The sequence below is a fragment of the Tupaia chinensis genome, unplaced genomic scaffold (assembly GCF_000334495.1).
Source record: "Tupaia chinensis unplaced genomic scaffold, TupChi_1.0 Scaffold145652_1, whole genome shotgun sequence".
In the NCBI taxonomy this organism is placed as follows: Eukaryota; Metazoa; Chordata; class Mammalia; order Scandentia; family Tupaiidae; genus Tupaia; species Tupaia belangeri.
In genome coordinates, this window is record NW_006205509.1 from 1,277,476 (window position 1) to 1,302,080 (window position 24,605).

Here is a 24,605-nt window from a genome sequence, read left to right on the forward strand (position 1 = left end):
ATGCGCCGCGCGCCCGTGCTTGCCTCTGCTATAAAAAAAAAAAAAAAAAAAAAAAGGTATAGCCACTCAGTTGCCTACACTACTTTATTTTTTCAATTTGTATTAGGGTGGTTAAGGCACTGGAATCTCACATGGCCAATCATGATTTGAGTCACAGACTCAATAGCTTGAAACTCATGCAGGGCGTGTGTGTGTGTGTGTGTGTGTGTTTGTGTGTCCCTAAAATCCTGAGAGGAGAACAGTGGAGAAGGGACTGCGGTGTGGACATCCTTCACCAGGCAGTTATTTCTCACTTTCTCTCTTTGCCTATCTCTCTGGCAAGTGCAAATGCTCTATAGCAAAAATCTCTCTCTCTCAAACAAACAAACAAAAAACAACAACAAAAACTGCTATAGGGTAAATATATTTGCCAAAGAGCAAAGAGAGACTGAGAGAGAGATAGAAAGTTGAGAAAGCACCCCTGCGCAGGTGGCAATGTGTAATGCCTTCAACTTAATCACCATATTACTGGCTGGTCCCAAGCCCTCAACTTTCTAAAACAGCCTATCTATGCTTTAATTGCCATTCAGTCAAACCAACAGAAAACTGACATCACTGCAATACATAGCTATCCTTCTAAAAACATAGAATTGTACCTTTTCTATCCTCCATACCATTCTTGTACTTCAGAGTAACAAAACAAATTAATATTTATCTTATTCTCAACAACTGATATTAGAGCATAGACTTAAAATTCTCATGTACACTTTATCCAATATAAAGAACATTTAGCTTTAACATGATTAATCATTTACCTCTACTGGTGTTGTTTCAGGAATCTCTCTAAGAATCACAATACAACGCTTATGACTTGGTCTCACTTTCTCACCCTTTTCATCAACTTGTACCATGGGAGAAGCTGAAATTTAAAATAAGAAGGGTCTCATCTAAACGTGACAAGCAGAAATATTAGTAATTCTACCAAAAACAACCTCTTCATTTCAATTTCCAACATGCATAAATTAGCAAATTTTAGGTTAATAATTTTAAAAAATTAAACTGCAGATTCAAAGATTATAGCTGTGATTAACAACTTTTTGAGATTTCTATACAAAAAACATCGTTAAATGTTATTTGCTAAATATTTACAGTACATACCTTTGCAGCTTGAGACTATGATAAAATTAAAAATAAGCCTTCAGGCACTATACAACACATATCTAATAAAGCAATTTCTTGTATTCAATAACAAAATTATCCATTCAAGAGATAACAAATGCCTATTAACAAAAACCAGTGTTTGCATTAGCCAAACAATCTTCTAGGAGAATGTAATGAGATTTGGTATGTGAAGAAATTCTTCTTAAAATTAGCCTAAGAATTGCTGAAGCCAAGAACTATACAGAAATGATTACAAGCCATCCTTGACTTCAACATATTTACTGTTACATTCTATGAGAGAGATCCAGAAATCACTGTTTAGATGCTGATTTTGAGGAAATATTAAATGAAAATAGATAGTACCACATAGTAAAAACTTTTATTTCTAGTCCTTTCAGAAAGGTCATATGGTCATATCTCCCTAAGCAGGTAATAAGTAAAATAAAAGCAGCAGTAAAAGGTAAAGGTTTGAATGTAAGTGCTTGGCATAATCCTAAGCAGGTGGTGGATTCTCTCTTTGCCAATTTTATTTTATTTTGTAATTAAGACTGGATCATTCTTTTAAAAATAATTATTCTACTGGGACCAACAGTGAGCATAATGGCTATGTCACTGGACTCCCATGTAGTTGACCATGGTTTGAGTCCTGGATCCGGTGGCTTAAACTCATGCCAGGCGCGTGTGCGTACATGCCCAAGATGCCGAGAGGAGAATGGAGAAGGGATTGCGGCATGGCCAACCCCCCCCGGGGGGGGGGTGATTTCTCGCTTTCTGTCTCTCTGTCTCTGTCTTTCTGGAGAGTGCATGTGCCCTATAGCAAAAACCTCTCTCAAAAAAAAAGAAAAAAAAGAGAATTATTTTACTTAACTTACTGATTTATTAATTTATTTTAATTTGACCAGACAGGGACAGAAAGAGAGAAAGAGAGAGAGGAAAAGTGAGAAAGCAAGCCACCAGGTTCGGCTCGAACAGAGGTAAGTCACGTGAGAGTCCAGCGCCCATGACCACCATGCCACCTGCTGGCCCCAAGACTGGGTCATTTTAAAAACTGATGAGATTGTGCTCGCTTCGGCAGCACATATACTAAAATTGGAACGATACAGAGAAGATTAGCATGGTCCCTGCACAAGGATGACACGCAAATTCGTGAAGCGTTCCGTATTTTTTTTTTTTAAGCGTTCCGTATTTTTAAAAAACAATGTAATACACTGTAAAGTTGTATGTAATCCAATGTAATATAAAGATTATGATGATAATAAAAACAAAAAAATAAAAAAAAGATTAATAAAAAAAAAACTGATGAGATTGCAAAGGCGTCCAATATAATCCTATATTCTCATGAAGCTATCACAAAACCGTGTTATATTTAACTCTTAAACTTTTTAAATACATTTCATATAAAAACAAAGATCTGCCTTTATCTAATTCAGTCATTAACAAAACCCACTTCAAGAGAGAGTCCAAGGTAGCTAGGGGAATTGCTGGCGGAAGGATGGTGTGTGGAAAATGTGAAAAGAAACTTGGTACTGTTATCACTCCAGATACTTGGAAAGATGGTGCAAAGAATACCACAGAAAGTGGTGGGAGAAAGCTGAATGAAAATAAAGCTTTGACTTCAAAAAAAGCAAGATTCGACCTATATGGAAAGAACAAGTTCTCTACTTGCAGAATTTCTAAAAGTTCTGTGCACCAACTGGGTTCTCATTACTGCCAGGGCTGTGCCTACAAGAAGGGTATCTGCGCAATGTGTGGGGAAAAGGTTTTGGATACCAAAAACTACAAGCAAAAATCTGTCTAGATGTGCACATAGAATTTCTCGCTTTCTTTATGATTTTATTTTCGGCTTTGAATTTTCAAAGCGTGACACAGAAGTTTACAAAATAACATGTTGTAAGATAAATAATTAAGTATAAACCGGGAAGTTGATTGCATTCATTCTTTTGCTCACCAGAAGTTCAAACAGCCACAGTGTAATTAATCTTCCACCTTAAATGGTTATTTTCCTTATTAGCTTCTATTGGAACTGAAATAAGTGGCAATTGCAATGAAAAATATTTCCTAGTTCTGTATGTACTTATTTTATGTTATTTATATACTTCTTATTCTCTTTCTACTTTATACATGCTACAAAAATGAGGAGAATATTGAACTTTGACATCCACACTTAACATTCTAACCTCATTTCCTTGCTTATTCTTAGAATCAATAGTCCCTTCATTAGCTGCAGTTTCAGAGGCTTTTTACATGTTTGAGGCCATTATTATTGAATGATTTCTTAACTATTAGCTCAAGCCCATATCAAAGACAAGCTGGATTGATCTGTAATTTTAAAAATTTGCCCATGAAGCCCAAGTGCCAGTTTCTTTCATGTGTGAGCAAGAACACAAGGAACACCCATATGCCCAAATAAACACACTAAATTTCAGAAAAACACATATTGTATATATTACCTTGAATTTAAATGGTTATAAAGTTAGAACATTGTCCATGTTGACATGCAATGAAAATAAATCTCTGCTCTTTGGGAAAGCTCTTTGGAGCACAAATAAATAAACAAATGTTTAACCTCCTCCTCCAAAAGAAATAAATAGTACAAACAAAAAAAAAAAAAAAAGAGAGAGAGAGAGTACCAAGAAATACTGATATAAGACATAAATACCACTAAAAGTTCTTAGACCCTCAATCAAGAAATATAAACTCTTTATCAAACTTCAGAGCAGTATTTATCAAACTCCATGATCACAACTTATTAGTTGGCTGTGAAGTAAGTTTAGAACAGGAAAAATGAGTTCATGGCAAGCACTTATTATTAATTTGCAGAAGTGACAGTTGTGGAGTGGTATGTTATGCATGCATTGGACTGTGATGTAAAATATACTGCTTACCTGGGTTCAAAAGTTGGAAACAAATTGTTTTAAAGGGTGTGATAATGATACAGAGATTTCTAATAGCCTAGAAAAAAGCTACTTAATTCCTTATACTTAATGGTATAAAATTAATATAGAAATATATATGGACATACAAACACAAATCAATGACAGTAAAAATAAATGACTGGAACAGAATAACAAACACAAAAAAGGCAGTTAAAGACAATTCCCTGTATGATCAGATATCAAAATATTTCATTTTTAAAAGCTGAAAGATAAGCTACAAGGTGTAATTTACATACATCTCAGCACTTCAAGAATTAGATCAGGGTCTGTAGTCAGCTTCTTTATTTCTTCCATGTTGGCAACTGTCCAAATGGGGACAAACTGGTCACTATCCATTTGTGAAATCAAGTAAAGATCCTTTGACAAATTTTCTCTGAAAGGGAAAAAAAAAAAACAGAAGCAATAATCCTATAAAACAAATAACTCTAAAAAAGCACTTAAAGAAGTACCTTATTCAATTTTATCAGAAAGTCTAGAGGAGCAAAAATATTTTGCCATTAACACAGTAAACTTTGAAAAGTTAAAAAGTTCAGTTTTTAAAAGATACCAATACAATATATATCAGATATAACAACATTCTAAAAGTTTCTGAATCCTCAAACACTCTATTCCAATAATTTTCCATTTTTGTTTTTTGAAAGGTTTTTTGCAATAGGGCTCGTGCGCTAGCCAGAAAGACAGAGACAGAGAGACAGATAGCAAGAAATCACCCCCCAGGAGGGATGGCCATGCCACAATCCCTTTTCCTCCATTCTCCTCTCAGGATCTTGGGCATGCACACACGTGCCCGGTGTGAGTTTAGGCCACTGGGTCCGGGACTCAAACTGCAGTCGACTACTTCGGAGTCCAGCGACATAGTCATTATGCCAACTGCTGGTCCCTATCCCAATAATTTTCAACAAGGAATTTTACAGAATGATGACTTGCAGAGGATTAATATTAAATAGTACATTATAAAACACTACACTTAGTGCAGTTCCATCCTATAAATTTTGTAAGTGCTATTAGAGTATGTATATGGATAAAGGTATAGTTTGATCATGGAGAATTTTCCATTTCCACTTAAATGTTTGCATTTTCTATAAGCACCTTGACTTTTCTATCTTTTTTTTTTTTTTTAAAGAGTCTTCCTATATTGCCCAGGAGAACTTTCAACTTAAAACTGCTCTGATTCAGCCAGCCTCTCAAGTGTTGGGACTACAGGTCAGCGCCGCAACTGGCTCTAACTTAAAAATATGAATTTAGGTCTGGCACCACTATGGGCAGCTGGGGCCACATGTAAGGCCCAGGTTCAGTTCCCAGATCAACCTAACTAAGCTAGGTAGAACACTACACAACTGTATCCTAGCTATGATGCTATAGCAGGATAAGCCCAGAATAGGTGGCCAACAGTAGCTTGTTCTGAATTGCTGGAGAAAGCTGGGGTTCCGTTTCCAAATAGATCTTAACATGCTGGGTTTGAGTGTGTGTATGCCCACGATCCTGACTGCCAGAAAGACAAGGGGAAGGACTGCAGTGTGAGACTCTGTTAAGGATACTTGTCTTTCTTCTTGCTCATGAAAAGAAACTTAAAAAAAAAAAAAAAAACAGAAAACTGTCTCCTACTGATTCATAAAAAATGTTTTTAAAATTAGGACAACAGATTCTTTATGATACATTAATAGAAACACTCTCATCATACATAGAAAAATTTTCGTTCTCTTGATTTTTTTTATTAAATAGAGAATTATTTATTTAATTCCATTTGTTATCTTTTTTTTTGGAGAGGTTTTTGCTATAGGGCGCATGTGCTCATCAGACAGACTCAGAGATACAGAGAGACAGAAAGCGAGAAATCACCCCCCAGGGGGGATGGTCACGCTACAATCCCTTCTCCTCCATTCTCCCCTCAGGATCTTGGGCATGCACGCACATATGCCCAGCGTGAGTTTTAAGCCACCGGGTCCGGGACACGAACCGCGGTCGACTATGTGGGAGTCCAGCGATAGCCATTACGCTAACTGCAGGTCCCAATGTTATCATTTTTTTTTAATTGACCAGAAAGAGAGAGGAAGAGAAAGTGAGAAAGCAAGCCTGCAGGTCCAGGACTCAAACCACAATCGACCCTGTGGGAATCAGCACCTTCACAACTGCACTACCTGCCAGCACCCTCTTCAGGTTTTTTTTGTTTGTTTGCTTGTTTTTTAAAAAAACACATTTATTTATTGGGATCAGCAAGTGGTGTAATGGTCATGGTGCTGGACTCCTACAAAGTTAACTGTGGTTCGAGTCTCGGACTCAGTTACTTAAAACAACACCAGGCATGTGTGCATACATGCATGCCCAAGATCCCGAGGGGAGAACAGAGGATGGATTACGGAGTGGCCATCCCCCAGGGGGTGATTTCTCACTTTCTGTCTGTCTCTCTCTCTGTCTTTCCAGTGAGTACACATGCTCTATAGCAAAAATCTCTAAAAAGAAAAGAAAAAGAAATTTTAGTCATTTATTTATCTATTTATTTGTTGTAATTTATAAAAATGCTGGGTCTGAGATTCGAACCAGGGTTAACCATGTGGGAACCCAGCACCTAAATCACCATGCCACCTGCTGGTTCACATAAAAAAAAATATTTTTTAAACTAAAGTAAAATAAAATTCATGTTTTTCTAGTCTCATTAAATTTTTTTTTTCATTATTTTTTTTTATAGAGGTGTTTTCCTATAGGGTGTGTGTGCTCGTCAGAAAGACAGAGAGAGACAGACAGAAAGTGAGAAATCACTACCCCAGGAGGGATGGCCACGCCAAATCCCTTCTCCTCTCGGGATCTTGGGCATGCATGCACACGCGCCCGGTGTGAGTTTAAGGCATGGGTCCGGGACTCGAACCGTGGTTGACTACATGGGAGTCCAGCGACATAGCCATTCCTCTAACTGTTGGTCCCTTTTTCCTTTCATAGAGAGATTTCTGGTATAGAACACATGCGCTCACCATAGATAAAGAGACAGACAGACAGTAAGTGAGAAGTTACCACCCAGGGAGATGGCCATGCCACAACTTCTCTTCTGTTCTCTTCTTGGGATTTTGGGCATGCATGCACAAGTTCTCAGCATGAGTTTTAAACCGCAAAGTCCGGAACTAGAACAGCAGTTGACTACATGGGATTCTAAACATTATGCCATCTACTGGTCCCAGCACATCAAATATTCTTTAAAGAAGCCTGGCAATATATAGTAAGAATTAAAAGTCTTGGCTTTAAAAGCCTCCTACTACTTTTCTGGCAAAGACAACCTCCCCACGAAAGCACACCTCTCACTAAAGATCTCTCTCATCCCTCTCCAGAAGAGGAAACGAAAGTAGCAGTGCCTGTTGCAGAGCCCAAATTTCTACTACATAAATGGCAAATGCACAGGATGCTGTAAAATCACCAGTCTTTAAGCACAAATGGTAGTTTTGTACATTGGCTGCTCCAATGTCCTCTGTCAGCCTACAGGAGGAAAAGCGAGGCTTACAGAGAGTGTTCCTTCAGGAGGAAGCAGCACTATAAACTTCCTGACTCAAGATGAGTGGGAAACCAACCCAATAAACACATTTTGTATTAAAAAAAAAAAAAAAAGTGCCTCCTACTAGAATAATAGGTGCCCTGGTGGTTAAGGCGCTGGATTCCCACACACAGTCAACTTTGGTTCAAGTCCTGGAGCTGGTGACTTGCCTTCACACATTCTCTCTCTCTCTCTATTTTTGTCTCTCTCTTTCTAGTGAGTGCAAGTGCCCTGTAGCAATTAATAATAATAATAAATACAAAATTAAATAAATTCTTAAAAAAAAAAAAAAAAGTCCAGGGCCAGAGGTGTCATGGTGGTTAAAGGTGCTGGACTCCCACGTGGCAGACTGTGGTTCAAGTCCCAGACTTGGTGGCTTGCTTTCTCACTCGCCCTGCCTCATCTCTCTTACTCTATTCTTCTCTGGCCAAAGTAAAATAAATAAATAAAGTTATGGGGCTGGCAGTGGCATGGTGGTTGAGGGCGCTGGACTCCCATATGGCTGACTGTAATTTGGGTCCAGGACTCGATGGCTTGCTTTCTTACTTTCTTTCTCTCACTCTCTCACACTCTGGCCTCTCTGGTATAATTAAAATAAATAAAGTCAAATTTGAAAAAATTCTTGGGACCAGCAGTTAGCATAATGGTTATGTCACTGGACTCCCACGTGGTCGACCGGGGTTCGAGTCCCGGACCTGGTGGCTTAAAACTCACGCTGGGTGCGTGTGCGTGCATGTCCAAGATCCTGAGAGGAGAACGGTGGAGCAGCGATTGCGGCGTGGCCATCCCCCCTGAGGGGTGATTTCTCACTTTCTATCTCTCTGTCTCTCTCTGTCTGTCTGGCGAGTGCACGCGCCCTACAGCAAAAAACTCTCCAAAACAAAGAAAAAATTCTTTAAAAAAAATGAATAAAAAAAATTTAATAAAATAATACTTAAAAAAAAAATGTGTCCAGCAACAGACTTGGCATCTTGAAAAATCATGCCACGCATGTGTGTGCACGCTGACAACCCCAAGAAGAGAATGGAGAAGGGACTGAAGGCATGACCATCCTCCTCAGACAGTGATTTCTCACTTTCCTTCTGTATCTCCTTTCCAGTGGGTGCACATGCCCTATGGCAAAAACATTAAAAAAAATAATAATAAAAAAAAAAGAGGCCTCCTACTCTGGTCAACAGGTAACATGGAAGTTAAGGCAGTTGGTTCCTATACATCCAATTTTGAGGTTGGCAACCTGGATCTGGCAACATAAACACACACTGTGCAAGCACGCGTGTATAAGATACCAAGAGGAGAATGAAGGAAAGGGGCTGCGGCATGGCCACCCCCCACGAGCAGTGCTTTCTCACTTTCCCTTTCTTTGTCTCTCCCACTCCAATACAGGTGTCCTATAGCAACAACAAAACAAAAATAAAGTCTCCTATTCCAAGAGGTCTGACACGACTACCCTATTTACAATAGCAACCATCTAGGCACTCCTCATTCCTCTTCCCTTGCTTACACTACTCTATTCAATGTCTTCCACATCATCTGTCACTGAACACATTTCAGTTTCTTCTTATGTTGGTTTGTGTCCTCAGAAAATATATAGGTTCCAAGGAGGATCTTCTTGGAAAGGAGAGAGGAGACTGAGTCAGAGACAAATCTGGTTTTTTGGGGGTTTGAGAGGTTTTTTCGCTATAGGGCGCATGCACTCGCCAGACAGACAGAGAGACATAGAGACAGAAAGAGAGAAATCACCCCCCGGGGGGATGGTCATGCCACAATCCCTTCTCCTCCATTCTCCTCTCGGGATCTTGGGCACGCATGCACATGTGCCCGGCGTGAGTTTTAAGCCACCAGGTCTGGGACGCGAACCATGGTCGACTACGTGGGAGTCCAGCGATATAGCCATTACACTAACTGCTGGTTCCCAAATCTGAGTGGTTGTGATTAAGTACCAGTGGAAGGGGAGAGACCCTGCAACAAACCCAAAGCTTTCTCACAAGTGATTTGCCGTATTTTGAAGCTGTATGGGGTAAGAACTCATCTCAAACCTTTAAGTCTCTCTGATGCTTCAGGATTAAGGTGACAAAAAAACTGCCAAGCCCTAATCAGAAGACTAAGGAGGGCTTTGCCCATAGATGAAGATAAATCAAAGGTGGACTGGGTTTAATTAAGCTGGTTGTTTAGCCATGATCCAGCTCAATTCCTGATCTAGACTAAAGCAATCAAGATTTTATTCTATTTGCCTGACTAACAGAAGAAAGGTGAACAAGATGAACAAAAAGACAGGAAGTAAAGATAATTAAGAGAAAAAAACTCAAGACAATTTAAGCAAAGCCACAAATGGTCTGATTAGATAAGGATTTTTAAAATAACTATTACAAGTGTGTTAAACAAAACAGATTGTAGGGACCAGCAGTTAGCGTAATGGCTATGTCGCTGGACTCCCATGTAGTCAACCACGGTTTGCGTCCCAGACCCGGTGGCTTAAAACTCACGCCGGGTGCGTGTGTGTGCGTGCCCAAGATCCCGAGAGGAGAATGGAGGAGAAGGGATTACGGTGTGGCCATCTCCCTGGGGGGTGATTTCTCACTTTCTGTCTCTCTGTCTCTCTCTGTCTGTCTGGCAAGCGCATGTGCCCTATAGCAAAAACCTCTCAAAAAAAAAAAAAAAAAGATTGTCTTATAGGCACAACCGATTAAAAACATTAGGCTCTTGCTTTCATCCTAGGACCTGTGCTAGAATATAAAGGTAAAGAACAAAGACAAAAGGAAAAATTAGGCAATATTTAAGATAAAGAATCAATTAACCTCAGTCAAGAATGTACAATGTATATAAAAATAAGTCTACCAAAGGGCAGGCCCCATGGCCTACTCAGTCAGGAAGTTAGATCCCACATGGGACATTACATGGTTCAAATCCCGGGCCTGGCACCTTAAAAAAAAAAAAAAACAACAGGATTGTGCATGCCCCAAATTCCAACAAGATGGCAAAATGGAGAAGGGATTATAGTGTGGCTAATGCCCCACTGAGGAATGCTTTTTCATTTCCCCAGCCTTCTGCCTCTCTGGCAAGCATGTGTGGCCTCTGATAATAAATAAATAAATAAATAGGACTGAGTCTAGCTTGAAAAACTGGTTCACTAGTTGTACCATTCGCCAGAGACAGAAAAAAACAGAAGTTATTATATTGGCGTGCGTATGAAATCTATTTTTATTTTGGAAGGTGCAGTTTCACATAATTTTATTTATTTATATTTATTAGACCAGAGAGGAACAGAGTGGGAGAGGTGCAGCAGAGGGAGTGAAAAAAACAAAGTTTTAGGCTGTCTAAACGATAAAAATACCTACATAATTCTTAATTGTAAATAAGACATCTTGAAATATTTGCCTATTTTCCTTATTTAATATAAATTCTCTGTTCATCTAATTTAAGATAATTCTGTCATCAAAAGTTTTAAAAGCCAACTACTAAAAATATAAATTACGAGATATCCACTTTGGGGTCAAAAGGTGGCATGGTGCTTGGGATGCTAGACTCCCACATGGCCAACTGAGGGCATTCAACAGGGTCTTAAGGTCACAACAAAATCCTTGCTTCAGCTAGCCTAGAAGCATGTGTCTGCATGCCTGGCTATTGAGGGGTATCCAGACGCAAACCTGGAACATTCCCAAATGGGCCAGCCTTATAAATGTTGCATTACCACTGAGCCATTGGCCAGCTCCCAATAACCAGTATTCTACTCTATTTTGTAGACATTTCATAACTTCTAACCAAATAACTCAATAAAAGCAAAATATTAATAATGAAATGATTATGTACCGTGAAAAACAAAACTCTAATTGTTTCTTCAAACATTCTTTTAGGTCTTCTGCAGAAATTGCTGAATTGCTTTCTCCTGATGGTAGAAAACAAGGAGAGATAAAAGTTAGGACCATGTTACCAAAGGTAGTAAACTATAAATATTTTACACAGAAATCATAATGTCTATGAATTAAAATTTACCACAAAATTGCATTTATTTATTTTTAATTTTGTAAATTTTTGCTATAGAATGCATGTGCTCACCAGAGAGGGAGAAAGTGAGAAATCACCCCTCGGGGGAAAGTCATGTTACAATCCCTATCCTACATTCTCTTCTCAGGGTTTTGGGCAAACACACAGGCCTGGAGTGCCACTTGTTGGGTCCAGACTCAAATCACGTAGTCAGTGACATGGGATCTAGCTGCCTTTACCTCCACAACACCTTTAACCGCCACGCCACCTGTTGGCCCTATATTTATTGTTTTTCATAACTTGGATTTTTTCAAGGTCTAACTAATTTCATTCTAATGATCTTCTCTTTCTTTCTTTTTTTTTTTTTAAGAGACGGGTTTTGCTATAAGGTGCATGTGCTCACCAGAGAGAGAGAGAGAGAGAAAAAGCAAGAAAGTCAGAAACAATTCCCTGGGGGGATGGCCATGCCTCAATGCCTTCTCCATTCTCCTCCTGGAATCTCGGGCATGTACATACACACGCTTTGCATGATTCTGAAGCCACCGGGGCCAGGACTCGAACTGCGGTAGGCCATGTAGGAGTCCAGGAATGTGACCACTACGCCATCTGGTCCCTCCAGTAATCTTATCTTTTAAATAGATTTCATATTAGTTTAAGAATTATTTCATCAAGGAATAAAAAGAGAGAAAAGAAAAGAAGTAGCACTGAGCTCTCTGACTCTTCTTAGTGCTCTTAGTGGGAAAAAGGTGGTGATGTGATATTAACACATGTGATCCCACATGGACAATTGTGTCGTTTGAGTCACACCTAGTGGCTTAAAAAGCAAACAAGAAGCATGTGCAAGTGTGCATAAAATACCAAAATATAAGACAGGTGGAAGAAAAGGAATTACAGTTTGATCAATCCCTATGGGGGGGGGGTGCTTTCTCACTTTCTCTGACAAGCATTTGTGCCCTCTAGCAAAATTTAAAATGTAAACTACTGGGACCAGCAGTTAGCGTAACAGCTATGTCGCTGGACTCCCATGTAGCTGACTGCGGTTCGCGTCTCAGACCTGGTGGCTTAAAACTCACACTGGGCACGTGTACGTGCATACCCAAGATCCCAAGAGGAGAATGGAGAAGGGACTGCGGCATGGCCATCGCCCCTCCGGGGCTTTCTGTCTCGCTTTCTGTCTCTCTGTCTCTGTCTGTCTGGCGAGTACACACACCCTGTAGCAAAAACCTCTACAAAAAAAAAAAAAAAAGAAAGAAAACAGAGAAAAAAAATTTTTTAAATGTAAACTACTTACTCCTTTAATGAAAACTCAAAGAATAAAAGCAATAGTAATCTAAATTTGAAGAACTAGTAAATCAAGATATATTCTATAATCTCATTTCTATTACTGATTTAAGAAGTGTGACTATCTTGGGAACAGCAGTTAGTGTAATGGCTATGTCGCTGGACTCCCATGTAGTCGACCATGGTTCGAGTCCCGGACTCGGTGGCTTAAACTCACGCTGGGCGCGTGTGCGTGCATGCCCTTGATCCTGAGAGGAGAATGGAAGAGAAGGGATCATGGCCTCTCGTCTCTCTGACAAGCACGCACACCCTATAGCAAAAACCTCTCCAAAAAAAAGGAAGTGACTATCTCTTACTACTCTTTTCTCTTCGTTTTTTAATTTTAGAATACTATGTCTTCCATTCAAGGCATGTTTAACTAAACATTAGACATATCAGATCAGTTCTCTTAACAACCTTTTATATTCTCTTTTATTAAAAGTCAAAACATAAGCCACTGCGGTCGACTACATGGGAGTTCACAGACTTAACCATTACACCACCTGTTGGTCCCCAGACTACATTTCCTTTAAATACACAGACAGCAGAACATACATATAGGTTGAGCATTCCTAATCCAAGAATCTGAAATGCTTCAAAATCTAAAGCTTGTATGCTAACGGGGATGCCATAAGTGAAATAATTCAACACCTGACCTCATGTGATAGGCAGCAGTCAAAATGCAGCAATGAAAGATATTGTATGAAATTACCTCCAGGCTATGTGTATAAGAACATAAACAGATTTTGCATTTAGACTTGGGTTTGATCCCCCTGATAGCTCATTATATATCTAATTCAATTTAAAAAAAATCTGGGGGCTAGCAGGTAATATCGTGTTTAATGCACTGGATTCAGACTTAACCATTACACCACCTGTTGGTCCCCAGACTACATTTCCTTTAAATACACAGACAGCAGAACATACATATAGGTTGAGCATTCCTAATCCAAGAATCTGAAATGCTTCAAAATCTAAAGCTTGTATGCTAACGGGGATGCCATAAGTGAAATAATTCAACACCTGACCTCATGTGATAGGCAGCAGTCAAAATGCAGCAATGAAAGATATTGTATGAAATTACCTCCAGGCTATGTGTATAAGAACATAAACAGATTTTGCATTTAGACTTGGGTTTGATCCCCCTGATAGCTCATTATATATCTGATTCAATTTAAAAAAAATCTGGGGGCCAGCAGGTAATATCGTGTTTAATGCACTGGATTCCCACATGGCCGACAACAGTTTGAGTCCCAAAACCAGGGGCGTGAAACCAGCAGATGGTAAAATGGTTACATCACTGGACTCCAACAAAGTCAACCGCGATTCACGTCCTAGACCTAGCAGCTTAAAACTCAAGCCAAAAGTGTATGCATGCATGCCCAAAATCCAAAGAGAAGACTGGAAGAAAAGAGATTGTGATGTGGTCATCCCCCCTGGGGTGAGTTCTCACTTTCTGTCTCTGTATCTCTAGCAAGCGCATGCACACTATAGCAAAAAATCTCTCTTAAAATAGGAAATAAAATAAAATAAATCACATCCTGTGATCTTAGCCAGTGCATATGCCCTATGGGAAACAAAACAAAACAAAACAAACCACCTAAAATCTAAAACACTTCTGATCTCAAGCATTTCAGATAAGGGACATTCAACTTATATATGAACCTAAGTAAATTTTGTCTATGATTTTACCATTAAGTTGTCTTATCACTCAAAAATAAAAGTAATATTAAATACCGGGACCAGCAGTTAGCATAATGGCTATGTCGCTGGACTCCCATGTAGTCGACCACAGTTCACGTCCCGGACCCAGTGGCTTAAACTCACGCCGGGCGCATGTGTGTGCATGCCCAAGATCCCGAGAGGAGAATGGAGGAGAAGGGATTGCAGCGTGGCCATCCCCCCTAGGGGGTGATTTCTCGCTTTCTATCTCTCTCTCTCTCTGTCGTTCTGGCGAGTGCACACGCCCTATAGCAAAAAAACTCTCAAAAAAAAAAAGTAGTATTAAATACCAATTTAATGAAAAATGAATAACAGGGACCCAGCATGTGGTGTGGTGGTTACGGACACTGGACTCCCACATGGCCAACTGCAGTTCGAATCCTGAACCTGGAGGCATGCTTTTTTAACTTTCTCTCTCTCTTACTCTGTCCCTCTCTGGTCAAATTAAAATAAATAAATATAGTTAAATAAAGTAATTAAAAAGAAAAGAATAATGGGGCCAACAAACGGTATAATGGCTACAATGCTGGACTCCCACAGGGCTGATTGTGGCTCAAGTCCCAGACCTGGTGGCATGAAACTCTTGCCGAGTGCATGTATGTGCATGCTGAAAAATCTTAAGAGGAAAACAGAAAAGGGACTGTGGCATGGCCATCCTCTCTAGGAGGTGATTTCTCACTTTCTGTCTCTGTCTCTTGGGTAAATGCATACACTATAACAAAAGTCTCTCTAAAAACAAACTAACAAACAAACAAACGGAGGAGCTGCAGGTGACAGTTAAAGAAGCTGGACTTCCACATGGCTGACCACAATTCAAGTCCCAGACTGGGTGGCTTGCTTTCTCACTTTCCTTCTCTCTCTTTCTCTCTCTCTGATCAAAACTGTAAAATAATAATAAAGTTAAATAAGATCTTATAAAAAAAAAGGAAAATAAATTTATTCAAAACATTTCTAGCCTGAAGTCACAGAGTTATTCATAAGCAGGAATAGAAATACTTACTCCATATTAAATTACTTTACAGAGGCCAAACAGGTACTATAAAAATAGGGTCAGCCAGTCATTTGGTATTTAAAGCTGCTAGATCCCACATGGCCAACTGCACAGACTGAGTCCTGGATTCAAGAGCTTGAAAAACATGCCAGGTTTATGTGCGTGCATGCCCAAATTCCCCAAAGGAAAATGGAAGAGAAGGAACTGTGGCATGACCATCCCTACAGTGTGTGTTTTCTTTCTTTCTTTAAAAAAAGTATTTATTTTATTTGTTGTTAACATTTTTTTTTTTTTTGCTCTAGGGCATATGTACTCATTAGAGAGAGAGAGACAGAGTCAAAAAGTGAGAAACATCCCCCCACCTCCCAGGGGATGGACATGCTGCAATCCCTTCTCCTCCATTCTCCTCTTAGGATTTTGGGCATGTACACACACATGCACAGCATGAGTCTCAAGCCGCTGGGTCAAAGACTCAAACTGCTGTCAACTACATGGGAGTCGAGAGTAACCATTCCACCATCTGCTGGTCCCTGAATTCTAGCTTTCTACCTGTCTATCTGTTTCTTTGGCAATCACATGTACGCTATAGCAAAAATGTTCCCCAAAACAAGGACTGGAAAAAAAAAACTGTCAGAGGGTGCATGTGTTTGCTAACAAGGGAAGAGGGGGCAAGAGAGTACACTCCATGAGAGAGGAAGAAAGCATCCCCTCAATGACATATGATCATGCTGCAATCCCTTCTTTGTATGCAAACCTTCATGTTTTGCAAGCCACCAGGACAGGGTTTGAACCATAGCTGACCATATAGGATCTGGCTCCTTAAGTACTAGAATATGGGGCCAGCACTTCTCTTAACTATTTTTGTTTTTTTTTAAGAGAGATTTTTGTTATAGGGTGTGTGTACTCATCAGAGAGACAGAGGTAGAGAGACAGAAAGCGAGAAATCACCCTCTAGAAAGGATGGCCACACTTCAATCCCTTCTCCTCCATTCTCCTCTCGGGATTTTGGGCATGCACACACACATCCGTGCCAGGTGTGAGTTTGAAGCCACCGTGTCTGGGACTAAAACCATGGTTGGCCATGTGGGAGTACAGCGACAAACTACTATGAACCATTACACCATAATCCCCTCTCCTTCATTCTCCTCTCAGGATCTGGGGCACACACAATCATGCGCCCGGCATGAGTTTTAAGCCACTGGGTCCAGAACCCAAATCATAGTCTACTATATTGGTGTCCAGTGATGTAACCATTACGCCGTCTGCTGGCCCCTCTCTTAACTATTTTGGTTATTTTTCTCCATTATCTTTCATTTCACGGTTTCCTATAAGGATCCTAATGAAGTAAACTTTGTCTTTAAATACAGATTTCATGTTTGGTTATTTGAAAAAAAGTATGTATAAATATAATTAATTTTTATTAATATTAGCTCCTTTTCAAATAAGAATATCAATGCCATAGGTTTATCAGAACAGTTATAAAGAGAATGTGTGTGTTACAGCAGGCAGGAGTTGAGGTGGGCATAGGACTAGAAGACTGAATTTTCATTTTACCAATAAAACCATAAAGTTTACCAGAAACGTCATATATTTGATAATTCAGATCTTCTGGTCCTAAAATCATTCCATCAGCTGATTCTTCAATGCTTGTAGTATTTCTTGTGATTTCACAAGATGAAGAATACATTGCTTCATATTCTTTACATGAATCTTCTGAGAGTTCTGTATTACCTATATGAACGATAAGACACTGAAAATAAATAGGAATCCCTTAAATCCTATCTTTAAGAATTCTTAGTATGATTTCAAAAAATTCTACCAATTGGGAAGATGTTTTCATGAATTCAAGTTACAGTTACCTCTCCAAGTGAGGTAAGTTTTGACCATCTGGATATGATAAAATGAAGAACTAAAATGTATACAGCACTAGTTATGTATCAGACTATTCCCAGTGCTTTATTTACTTGATTCTCAGCAAATCCTATGCTGTAGGTAATTATTATTATTCCTGATTTATAGATAAAAGAAATAGGCATGAGGACTAGTAGACGGCGTTGTGGTTTCTGGACTGCAACACTGGAGTCCTGGACCCAATGGCTTCAAAATCACCCCAAGTGCATGTGCACGTATGCCCAAGATCCACAGAGGAGAAGGGGTTGCAGCATGGCCATCCCCCCGGAGGGTTGATTTCTCACTTTCCCTCTCGGTGTGTCGATCTGTCTGTTTCTCTCTCCATTGAGTGCAAGTAGCCTAAGGCAAAAACCGCTTAAAAAGGAAAGAAAGAAAGAAAGAAAGAAAGAAAGAAAGAAAGAAAGAAAGAAAGAAAGAAAGAAAGAGTACAGAGAATTTAAGTTTGCCCAAAGTCAAACAGTGAATAAAGAGCAGAGTCAATGCTGGTAGATCATAATTAATTTATCATAAGTCGGTTAGATGCTAGAACCACTGACGGAGACTTAAAATTAGTGGAAAACAAGGACCAGCAGATGGCTGAACTCCCACATAGTGTGCCGCACTTCAAATCCCGGACCCAGCAGCTTAAAACTCACACCGGGCACATGTGTGTACATGCCCAAAATCCTGAAAGGAGAATAGAGAAGAGATTGCAGCATGGCCATTCCTCCGAGGAGTGATTTCTCACCTTCTGTCTCTCTGTTCCTCTGGTGAATGCTCACACCCTATAGCAAAAATCTCAAAGAAAAAAAAAAGGGTGGGGGGGCAGCAGGTGGCATGGTGGTTAATGGCACAGGACTCTCACATGGCCAATCGCGTTTCAAGTCCTGGACCTGCTGGCTTTCTCTCACTCTCTCTCTCTCTCTTTCTCTGATCAAACTAAAAAATAACAATAATAATAAATAAAGTTAAAATAATTCTTTTTTTTTTTTAAAGTGGAAAACAGAAGTGAAGCATAAGTGTATTTAGGCACAAAAATTTACAGATCCATGCATAATTTTTTCCAAGATGCACATTTTCCACAAACTTTTTCAAAATCCTTCATATATGCAAACCACACATTAGCACTTAAAAATGTATCTAATCTAATATCCAAAGAATGTACTCCAAAATTCTATAAACTGGTTTGGCAGTACATTTTACCAAAATGTGATTTCTTTCAGTGAAATATTTCAGACTTACCCTCAGGATGAGACCCTGATGTGGCTGCTGTTTCATGCCATGAGCTTTCGGTTCCTTGAGTTACTGGAGTGGTATCAGTGTTTCCAGGAGGAATTTCTTGCCATACTTTGGCATTAGGATTTAAACCAGTTCCTTTAGATGTTACCTGCTAAATAATGAAAGGATCTATTTGTAACTTTTAAACATCAGTGCTTTAAAATGATAACCTTAGGTAAAGGGTTTTTCACCTAAATATGAAAAAAAATCAATATTAAATAAATGATAACTTTATTTTATTTTTTTGTAGAGGTTTTTTCCTGCAGGGTGTGTGCATGCGCCAGAAAAACAGAGAGAGACAGAGAGACAGAAAGGGAAAACTCACCCCCCCGGGGGGGACGGCCATGCAGCAATCTCTTCTCCTTCATTCTCCTCTCAGGATCTTGGGCACGCATGGACACACTCCCAGCGTGAGTTTAAGCCACTGAGTCCAGGACTCAAACTGCGGTCGACTACATGGGGGTCCAGTGACATAGCCACTACGCTAATTGCTAGTCTCTAAAGTTTTATTTTAAAGACTAATTTTCAGTAAGCATCAGTTTTGGTGTTAATTAGGAGCACACCAAATTATTTTTTTTTCTTTATTCATGATACAATACATGTGCATATATAGGAAAGAAAGAGAAAATTTGGACTTACACACTTCATGGGGCCTGGACAAGCCACAATCTCTTCCAGTTCTAAAACCCATCTGATCCTGAGAGCACCTAGTGTACATTGCTAGTTTGTGTGTTTTTGTTTTTCTAAAGATTTAAGTGTATTTATTTACTCATTTTTAAAAATTTGACTAGACACACACACACACACACACACAAAGAAAGTGAGCAAGCAAGCCACCAAGCCTGGGACTCAAACTGTGATCAGCCACGTGAGAGTCCAGCACTGTATCCACCATGCCACCTACTGGCCCCTCTAGATTTTTTTTTTTTTTGAGAGGTTTTTGTTATAAGGCCCATGTGTTTGCCAGAAAGGCAGAGAGACAGAAAGCAAGAAATCACCCACCAGGGGGGGATGGCCACGCCGCAATGCCTTCTCCATTCTCCTCTTGGGATCTTGGGCACGCACGCACATGCGCCCAGTGTGAGTTTAAGCCACCAGATCTGGGACTCAAACCCTGGTAGACTACATGGGAGTCCAGCAACATAGCCATTACACTAACTACTGGTCCCTACTCCTCTAGAATGTTTTAAGCTATCTGGGCTGGGGAATGGAACTATGGTCACCATGTGGAATCCAGCTTTTTTTTTTTTTTGGAGAGATTTTCGCTATAGGGCGTGTGCGCTCGCCAGTCAGACAGAGGGACAGAAAGCGAGAAACCACCCCCCAGGGGGGATGGTCACGCCGCAATCCCTTCTCCTCCATTCTCTCGGGATCTTGGGCACGCACGCACACGCGCCTGGCGTGAGTTTTAAGCCACCGGGTCCGCGACATGAACCGCGGTCGACTACGTGGGAGTCCAGCAACATAGCCATTACGCTAACTGCTGGTTCCCGGATTCCAGCTTCTCTTGAACAGTGCATTGCTGCTGTACTATGGAGCCACCCTGATTTTAAAGATTTTGATCAACTGAAAGTATAAAACTTTTAAGTAGATAAATTTGAAATATCTATATAAAGTTTAGGCACCTATATAATAAAAAATATGTATCTCTTGGGACCAGGAGATGGTGTAATGGTTACATCTCTGGACTCCCACATAGCTGACCCCAGTTCGTGTCTTGATCCCAATGGCTTAACCTCACATTGGGCACATGTGTGTGTATGCCCAAGATCACGAGAGAAGAATGGAGAAGGGGTTGCAGCAAGGCCATTGCCAGGGGGTGGGGGGCTGTAATTTCTCGCTTTCTGTCTTTCCAGTGAGTACACATACCATATAGCAAAAAATCTCTTAAAAGAAAAAAAAAGGGGGCCAGCAGTTGGGGTAGTGGTTAAGGGTGTTGGACTCCCACATGGCCCACGACGGTTCGAGTCCTGGATCTGGCGGCTTGCTTTCTCACTTTCTCTCTCTCTCTCTCTTGCTCTGTTCCTCTCCAGTCGAATTAAATAAATAAAGTTAAATAATAATAAAAAAAAAAGTAAAAAAAAAAAAAACCCTCTATAAAATACAAACTGTTTTACCCCAACCTATTGTAAATACCCTAAATTTTATTTAAAGTACTGACATATCTTTGAGACATCAGCATATGTATGTATATCTAGAACAAATTTTTGAGTTATCTAAAGCAATCTTTCAGAGCACATTTTCATTGCTATCTAAGCTGTGACAGAGACTTTGAATCCAAATGATTATATCACTGAGAAATCTTATCAAGTCAAAACAATTATACTGGAATGCTCTCTCCCAAATGTCTTGAAAGTGTATATTCTTATGTATACAGCATTAGCTTTTTAAATACTGTCATTTAATCTGGTATTTTGCTTGCATTGATTAGATAATCACAGATAGACAGAGGTGAAAGCAGAAAAGGAGCATGGTGTTTGTGGGGAGAGGAGTCCCAAAGGATGATGAGAAGGTAAACGGGCCAGCAGATGATGTAGTGGTTAAGGTGCAGGACTCCCACATGGATGATCACGGTCAAGCCTAGGACCCAGCAGCTTGAAACTCATGCTGAGCGTGTGTGCGTGTGTGTATGTGTATGTGTGGCCAAAATCCCAAGAGGAGAATGGAAGAAAAGGGTAGTTATGACATGCCATTTCCCCTGGGGAGGAGGATGATTTCTCACTTTTCCTTTCTCTGTCTCTCTCTGGCAAGTGTATGGGCCTTACAGCATAAACCTAAAAAAGAAAGAAAACAGAGAGAAGGAGGAAGGAGGGAAGGAAAGAAGAAAGGGAGGGAGGGAGGGAGAGAGGGCAGGTGGACTAAAAGGAAGGAGGGAGGGAGGGAGGACAAACAAGAGAGATGAGGAAGACAGAAAGGAGTGGGACACATAAATACACTTCTCCCACCTCATCAAACAACAGGGCTCAGTTCTTACAAAATACATTACAGAAGTTCATTTTCTCTCCAGAGAGTTACTTTCTACTCTCTTCTTAGCCATAGGCTCTCCCTTAGCCCGCAGGCACCAGAGGTAGATCCTAAGGGTAGGGAATTAACTCATACTGCCTTATGACTTGGAGATACTGGGAATTCACATTCCATGAAAAATAAATGGCACAAAAGAAACCATTTATCAGAAGGCTGTCATAAACTCCCTACCTACAAGAGGTTCTTATTGCAGACCCAGGCTCATGTGGTTTAATTGAAAAAAAAAAAAAAAAAAAAAAAAGTCTAGGTGGTGGCACAATGGTAATGCAGGTGGACTTAAATAGGAAAAGGTCCTAGGCTCGTATCCAAGGATCTCTCCCCAAGTATGCTGGGCACACATGCATGTCTCTGATCTGAGCTAGCATGTGGTTTAATTGAAAAAAAAAAAAAAAAAAAAAGTCTAGGTGGTGGCACAATGGTAATGCAGGTGGACTTAAATAGGAAAAGGTCCTAGGCTCGTATCCAAGGATCTCTCCCCAAGTATGCTGGGCACACATGCATGTCTCTGATCTGAGCTAGCTGAGACAGGGTGGATCACTGTATAAGGGTCCTATAGGGATATCTGTCTATCTGTGTTTGTTTCTCCTTCTATCATCTTGGAAGAAATAAGCTTTAAAGAAAGAAAAAGAAAACATTCTTTAAGGCATAACCAACACCCAAACATGGCAGGAAAACACTGGGTAGGCAGAACTGTGGAGCCCCCAGCAAGTTGCTGACTAAAGGCTTGGTTTTCCGACAAGCCAAACAGTACTTTCTGTAATTATGTGTCTTGACATTTTCCTGTCCTCTAATAAACTGACATTTTACTAGAGTGTCTTTGGGTGATTTTTAAATATCCTGCAACTAACATGACACGTGTACAAAACAATTACGTTTTATCACATGCCATATTTTTGTTTCATCTTATCACCTGAAAGCTTTTTTTTAACTATCATTTTAACTTTATCATTGTTATTATTTTCCAGTTTGAACAGCGAGACAGAGGGAAAGTAAGAAAGCAAGCCACCAGGTCCAGCACTTGAACCATACTTGGCTATGTGGGAGTTCAACGCCCCCAACCATCACACTACCTGCCAGCCCCATCAACTGAAAGGTTTTGAAATTCATCTTGGGAAAAAGAAGGATAAAACACAATGCCCTTTGGGACCAGCAGATGGTGTAATGGTTACACTGCTGGACTCTCACAAGGCTGACCATGGTTTGAGTCCTAGATCTGGCAGCTTGAAACTCACATTGGGTGAGTGCATGACCAAAATCCCAAGAGATTGGAGAAGGGATTGAGGCATGGCTATCCCTTTTTGGAGGGGAATTCTCGCTGTCTCTGTCTCTCAGGTGAGTGCACAAACCCCACAGGAAAAATGTCTCTCTCTCAAAAAAATTTATATATTACATTATATAATATATATTATATATAAACTTATATTTATACAAATATACATTTAAAATTTATATATGTATTACACACACACACACACACACACACACATATATATATATGAAACTAACAGATGGCATAATGGTTACACCACTGGACTCCCATATAGCCAACTGTGGTTTGAGTCCCAGACCAGGAGGCTTGAAACTCACTTTGGGTGCATCACCAAAATCCAGAGGTGAGAATGGAGAAGGGATTGTGGCATGGCCAATCCCCCCAGGGGGGTGATTTCTTGCTTTCTGTCTCTCTGCCTCTGTCTCTCGGTGAGTGCATGCTCCCTATAGCAAAATTCTCTCTCTAAAAAAGGGGGACCAGCGGTTGGTATAATGGCTATGTTGCTGGACGCCCACGTGGTCAACCGCAGTTTAAGTCCCGGACCCGGCAGCTTAAACTAACGCCAGACGCGTGTGCATGCGTGCCCCAAGATCCCAAGAAGAGAGCAGAGGAAAAGGGACTGTGGTGTGGCCATCCCCCCTGGAGGGTGATTTTTCTCTTTCTGTCTGTGTCTTTCTGGCTAGCGCATGCGTCCTATAATAAAAACCTCTCCAGAAAAGGAAAAAAAAAATTATATATATATATAGAGAGAGAGAGAGAGAGTTTAAGGTGCTGGATCTCACATGGCCAGCTTCATGATCCGAATCCTGGACCCAGTAGCTTATAATGTACACCTGGTGCATGTGCATGTGTGCCCAGAATCATAAGAGGAGAGTGGAGAAGGGATGCAGCCTGGCCATCCACACTGGGAGGTGGTTTCTCACTTTCTTTCTCTCACTCTCTGAGAACGCAAACACCCTATAGCAAAAAGGCAAACATTCTTTACTATAAACTATATAAAATAGGACAACTCATACTCCCACATGATAACATTATTTATAAAGGACAAGGCATGGAAATAACCCAAGCAAGGTCAAAGAGAACAAAGGATATTATGACACATTCACTACGTAAATTATGGCACAGCCACTCAAAATTATGTAAGTAGCACGTTACCACATTAAAAGAAAATTATTTTTGGTAGAGGGCACGTACACTCGGCAGGTTTGGGGTGGGGTGAGAATACTCCCACCACAGGGAGTTTTCCACACTACCTTCCATACTACACCACACACCACAATCCCTTTTTCCTCAATTTCTCCCTCTTCTGTATTTTGGGCATACACAAGCACACACCCAGCTTCTTTCTTAAGCCACCAGGCCCAGAACTCGAACCGTGCAGTCCGCCCTATGGGATCCAGCTGCTTTAACCACCATATCATAAGTTGGCCTCATGTTACTACATTTTTATAAAATCTAAAGGGATGTTAAACACATCATAAAGAGTGCTTTGTTTCAGCAGCATATATATATATATATATATATATATATATATAT

At 40.1% G+C, this 24,605-nt stretch overlaps 1 protein-coding gene, 1 non-coding gene and 1 pseudogene across 10 annotated transcripts in view; 2 read left to right on the plus strand and 1 right to left on the minus strand.

The window, feature by feature from the left end:
* LARP4 (La ribonucleoprotein 4) overlaps positions 1-24,605 on the minus strand; it is a 104,334-nt gene that overhangs the window by 54,478 nt on the left and 25,251 nt on the right. For 7 of the 9 annotated variants that reach the window (XM_027768167.1, XM_006168171.3, XM_027768168.1 and 4 more), the window contains 5 exons: positions 18,740-18,887; positions 17,183-17,338; positions 11,401-11,476; positions 4,313-4,449; positions 795-898 (listed from right to left, as the gene is read on the minus strand). In XM_027768167.1, coding sequence (XP_027623968.1) covers positions 795-898; positions 4,313-4,449; positions 11,401-11,476; positions 17,183-17,338; positions 18,740-18,887 — 621 coding nt within the window. The remainder of the gene's footprint in view (positions 1-794; positions 899-4,312; positions 4,450-11,400; positions 11,477-17,182; positions 17,339-18,739; positions 18,888-24,605) is intronic. The other 2 variants (XM_006168167.3, XM_006168169.3) reach the window with 2 other exon arrangements.
* LOC114006094 (U6 spliceosomal RNA) lies at positions 2,200-2,306 on the plus strand. Its single transcript, XR_003547857.1, has one exon. It is a non-coding gene; the product is annotated as a U6 spliceosomal RNA (small nuclear RNA).
* On the plus strand, positions 2,520-3,054 carry LOC102477899 (cysteine-rich PDZ-binding protein pseudogene; annotated as a pseudogene).